The sequence below is a fragment of the Perkinsus marinus genome (assembly GCF_000006405.1).
Source record: "Perkinsus marinus ATCC 50983 genomic scaffold scf_1104296933026, whole genome shotgun sequence".
In the NCBI taxonomy this organism is placed as follows: Eukaryota; Perkinsozoa; order Perkinsida; family Perkinsidae; genus Perkinsus; species Perkinsus marinus.
Window position 1 is genome coordinate 2,819 of NW_003215295.1, and position 6,031 is coordinate 8,849.

General features: G+C 39.5%; 1 protein-coding gene across 1 annotated transcript in view; it reads right to left on the minus strand.

Annotated features, from left to right (window-relative positions):
* Positions 1–5,214: 5,214 nt before the first annotated feature.
* The window catches only part of Pmar_PMAR010838 (hypothetical protein), a gene marked incomplete at both ends in the record, with an annotated part of 5,174 nt that continues 4,357 nt past the window's right edge, over positions 5,215–6,031 (minus strand). Inside the window, 2 exons of the mRNA XM_002785351.1 lie at positions 5,215–5,318; positions 5,853–5,967. Coding sequence (XP_002785397.1) covers positions 5,215–5,318; positions 5,853–5,967 — 219 coding nt within the window. The remainder of the gene's footprint in view (positions 5,319–5,852; positions 5,968–6,031) is intronic.

Below are 6,031 nucleotides of genomic sequence, written 5' to 3' on the forward strand. Positions count from 1 at the left end.
AGTTGTGCTCGCAATAGTGATACGTGCCAGGCTGAGTATGAATAATCTCGAGATACTCTGTCCATCCTTCGTATTTATTACTAAATTTGATGTCGTTATACTGTCACGTTAGCCAAAAGGAGTTTGGAGGAGGATTGCCTTGGCAGACATCAAGCAATTCTATTCAGCCTGAATGCGTTTCGTTTTATCAAAGCTACCGCACGTGTGTGAGATTAGTGACCCTTAATAATACCCTGATCGTAATTTTAGGTGATAAGTTATAATCAGGTTGATCAACTCTGTCCTGTCTTGACTCAGTAAGCGAACTTACACACTCGCACTCTATGCCAACCCCAAGTTGGCCCGTGGGAGACTGCCGCCCGCCCCGACGAAACGGGTTTCGGGTTTTTTGGGTTACGGGTTTCGGGTTTCGGGTGTTTTTCGAGTACAGAATGTAACTATCGTCCTTGCTCCGTTGCATGTATCGAGATCCCTCATTAATCGATCTATATGTATCCGCACGACATTGTTTATCTGATCTCTCTTTCCCCGAATATGTCGAGTTCTTCAAGCCACACTCGAGAGCAGGAGTTGCCACAACTCAACAATATAGTTTACCATGTGCATATTCCCCCCCACTCACACTAGTCTGAACTCATCAAGTCCAGTAACGATTTATAGCAATGCAGTTTCGCCCCAGTGATATAAAAAACACTAGTAAAAAATATATCTCACGACTACTGCATATTATCTCGAAAATCGGATTTTTCACAGTGTATTACTACGCCACTTCACGTAAAACGGGTAGTCGTGAACCTCCAATATTATTCATATCAGTGGGAGAAATATGCACATGGCCAACTTCGTGTGTTAGTGACATTATGAAAATTCTGAGAGGAAATTTTTGGGTATTTTCTAGTAGTTTCCATGTACTTCTCCCCGAATTTATATGTGAACTCCTATGATTAGTGAGGAAACTTCATATGTGCCCAGCCGAGGAGAGCGAACATATATTCCTCCTACTCCAACACTGATTTATACCCACCTCGCAGTCCTGGTCCCTTTATATAATACAGCAAAGAAGATAGCACAAAGGAGACCCACTGCTGTTAACGTCGAGGCGAATGATACCTTATTAAACGAATACACAATAAAACTCCATCCGTGAAGTGACGTAGTACTGCATGTAAATTATAAAGGGTGTATGCTCCCACGACCGATAACACAATTGTTTTCCGCGAAGTGGGTCTTGAAATATGTCTTACGTGGAACTCCAATGTGTATTACACATGAGTTCGAATGAGAGTTCGAATATTCACGTACGACGGATAATATCGTGTGAATTTATGTGAATTCATTGGACTGCCACCCGTGATATTTCAGTGAAACGCTAGTGAAAATTTCTGTGAAAAACGCAAGTCAGCTGTGAATAACGCGTAAAACACGTGAAACGCTACGAGCGTTTCTGGTGTGATTCGCCAAGTATCTTCAATTCACTTCATATCGCGTTTTTCACATGGAGTATTACACCACTTTACGTAAAACTCCATTGAATATCACTTATATCTCAACAGAGACCTACCGCCAGTGTGGGTGTTTTTCGGTTTCCTCACTGACTATCAAAATCCATACACGATTTTGGGTAGGGATATTCAAAAACCAACGAATCGTTGGTAGCATCACTACTGCCTCAACTAGTGGTCCTGTGACTAGCACTACTACTGCCTCAACTAGTGGTCCTGTGACTAGCACTACTACTGCCTCAACTAGTGGTCCTGTGACTAGCACTACTACTGCCTCAACTAGTGGTCCTGTGACTAGCACTACTACTGCCTCAACTAGTGGTCCTGTGACTAGCACTACTACTGCCTCAACTAGTGGTCCTGTGACTAGCACTACTACTGCCTCAACTAGTGGTCCTGTGACTAGCACTACTACTGCCTCAACTAGTGGTCCTGTGACTAGCACTACTACTGCCTCAACTAGTGGTCCTGTGACTAGCACTACTACTGCCTCAACTAGTGGTCCTGTGACTAGCACTACTACTGCCTCAACTAGTGGTCCTGTGACTAGCACTACTACTGCCTCAACTAGTGGTCCTGTGACTAGCACTACTACTGCCTCAACTAGTGGTCCTGTGACTAGCACTACTACTGCCTCAACTAGTGGTCCTGTGACTAGCACTACTACTGCCTCAACTAGTGGTCCTGTGGCTAGCACTACTACTGCCTCAACTAGTGGTCCTGTGACTAGCACTACTACTGCCTCAACTAGTGGTCCTGTGACTAGCACTACTACTGCCTCAACTAGTGGTCCTGTGACTAGCACTACTACTGCCTCAACTAGTGGTCCTGTGACTAGCACTACTACTGCCTCAACTAGTGGTCATGTGACTAGGTTGGAACAAGCGTTTTTAGACCAATGAAATTATCGCTGGCAAGTTGCCATTCCCTAAGATTTTCTCAGAATTTCCATATTGTAAGATTTGACCATGTGCATATATATCCCCCTTAACAGAGACCTACCGCTTTCACAACATCTCCATGATACCATTCTAATAACGATGCATTCAGAGCGCTACCAGCAACACCGCCTGAAACATATGTCTACCTGGTGACGATTATTACGAAATTTTGGGAGAAACTTTTGGGAAAATTTTCATTGGTTTCTGTATACTCCTACCCCGTGTGGAAACTCCTTTAATAAGCGAGGACACTGGCGAGCTCAAAACCGCGCACTATACAGTGATGGAGTAGGAATATATGTAATCGCTTTCCTCAGCTGCTGAGCTGAGAAGAGTTTCCTATACAGTGTTGGAGTAGGAATATATGTAATCGCTTTCCTCAGCTGCCGAGCTAAGAAGAGTTCCCTATACAGTTTTTAATGTGCATCGTCTTTCACCCACACTGCAACCGCACTCACCTGATCTGCACGCTACTATAATAAGGCCATACGCTGCTACTAGTGAATTACCAGAGAATAGACGATAACACAGTACTGTTTGGACTGATATACACAACAACAACAACAACATATACAACAACATATACAACATTAACATATACAACAACACTAACATAAACAACAACATATACAACAACAACATTTACAACAACAACATATACAACAACAACATATACAACAACAACATTTACAACAACAACATATACAACAACAACATATACAACAACAACATATACAACAACAACATATACAACAACAACATATACAACAACAACATTTACAACAACAACATATACAACAACAACATATACAACAACAACATATACAACAACAACATTTACAACAACAACATATACAACAACAACATATACAACAACAACATTTACAACAACAACATATACAACAACATATACAACAACAACATATACAACAACATATACAACAACAACAACATATACAACAACAACATATACAACAACAACATATACAACAACAACATATACAACAACATATACAACAACAACAACATATACAACAACAACATATACAACAACAACATATACAACAACAACATATACAACAACAACATATACAACAACAACATATACAACAACAACATATACAACAACATATACAACAACAACAACATATACAACAACAACATATACAACAACAACATATACAACAACAACATATACAACAACTTATACGACAACAATAAACATCATGAAGTTATTATTTAGATATTGTATCAAATATAACAACCCCGTAATATTATGAAAATTAAACTGAAAGATAATACAATGAAGTATAAATTAACTAATAATAAACCTAAGGGTCTATCAAAAACCACCGAGTTCTGATGAGTCTGACCATAATCATTGGAGTTTCAGATATCAAAACACAGTCCACGACCACTGCATATCACGGCGAATATAAGCTTTTTCACAGAGTATTACGCCACTTCACGTAAAACTGGTGGAACTCCATTATATAAATATATACCATAATTTATTGAAATTCAATTACATAAATATATACCATAATTTACGCATTTCAACTTTCATCGTCATTGACTCACCAACACACAATATGTAAAGGAAGGTCCAAAAGATGATTCTCCCTAGGAGCACAACACCATACCTATGGGAAGAATAATTTCGTCGCGCAGTGACGTTTTCCTCACGCTTTATTCTGCAGACCCACCACGACCAATGCCGACCCCACGCAAGTTAGCATTGCGGCCGATAACGCCGATTTCGTAATGCCGTACCTAAACCGTTTATCAGTGTGGGGAAATATGCACATGTATTGATGAAAATATAAAAAATTTTGGGAAATTTTCGTTGGTTTTGTACACTTGTACTCGACATAGGAAATTCTGAGGAAATTCTCGGAAATATCCGTTGAGTTCTGTACACTCCTACCCGGCATATGAGAAATCTGGGAAAAATTTTGAGGAAATTCTCATTGATTTTCTGTACACTTCACCTCAAATTCATATAATTAGTGAGGTAACTCCTGAGCTCAGGTGAAGCAAACAAAATACATATTCCTCCAACATCGCTTGACACCGTCTCGAAGTGGATACGACAATCCGTAATCGATTTCAATGAAATCGACCTACTCCAACACCAGTTACTCTAGAATAACTACTCAAAAAAAATAATTTTCAGATGTTCATTCACATGAGTAGTGAAACATGTGAAGTGAGAATGTTGTGGTCACTAGAAGACATAGAAGAATTGTCCCCCATGGTTGCCTTATAATTGTGCATCTCGCGTCAAGCTAGTATGTTAGTTTACAATTATTAAACTTCCATAAAGTGCAAACCGAACAGTTATGCATATCTAGATTTCCGAGATGTCTTTTCCAGTTTGACCACGGAATACTTGGTGTCAACCGATTCACATCGATATTACTCAAAATTGACTTTCGAGCTTGCAGAAATCTACGGCGACAACAATACTGCTTTGCATAACGGTTTAGTTCACACTGTATATCTTTCAAATTTTTGATTGATTCTACATTCTGCGTTGAAACAGAAAGTATTTCGTTGACTCAAAGGATATTGGAAAACCGTCTATAAACATGCCTGCAAATTTTCAATTTTCCAACTCTTCAAAAATTAAGAAAACCCAATAAAAAATTTTCACACAAATCACCACACAAAGCGAGAATTGACTATCTCGTTCAACGAGCCGATGCGGTTTCAACGTTCAAAAAATCGTCAGAAAAAAGAAAAAATCAGAAATTTCCAAACCGATTCACTTTGCCACTATCACTCCAAAGGGCCCACAGAGAACACCCGTCAACGATGGCAACGAAAATAATAATGCAAAATGTTCATGATCGATGCGGAGATATTCGAGTATCTACCATAAAAAAATATGTGGAGGGGGGTATGCACATGGCCAGCTCTGTGTTGGTGATGACAATATGGGAGGAAATTCTTGTTGGTTTACGTACACTTCTACCCGAATTCGTTAATAAACTCCTATAATCAGCTGAGAACAGCGAACGAATTCGCAACACTATATTCGTTACCCTTAAATTTAATATTAATCACAACTCAGACCCACCTGCGTTTTAAACGCATGTGCTATCAACAGAAATTCGTGAAAAAATTTTTTGGGAATTTCTGTTGATTCCTGTACACTTCTACTCTAATTCGTATATGAACTCCCGAGCTCAGCTGAGGAAGATGAACATATTACAGTGCGAACCTAACAGTTATGCATATCTAGATTTCCGAGATGTCTTTTTCCAGTTTGACCACGGAATACTTGGTGTCAACCGATTCACATCGATATTCCGCAAAATTGACTTTAAAAGCGACAAAAATACTGCTTTGCATAGCGGTTTAGTTCACACTGTGTGATTTGATATTAATCGCAACTTCGGCACACCTGAGTTTTATAAGCCGCTAAAATGCTATCAGCAAAATAAGCCCCGGGTATGTAAAGGCAAATGAGGAGGTGAAGAATGCATCTATGGAAGATCCTTCTCGGGTCTACAATATATCTACAACAAGGCAACCAATAATCGTCGGGTTCATGTGAACGTTTTTACCCCGTGAAAACCGTAG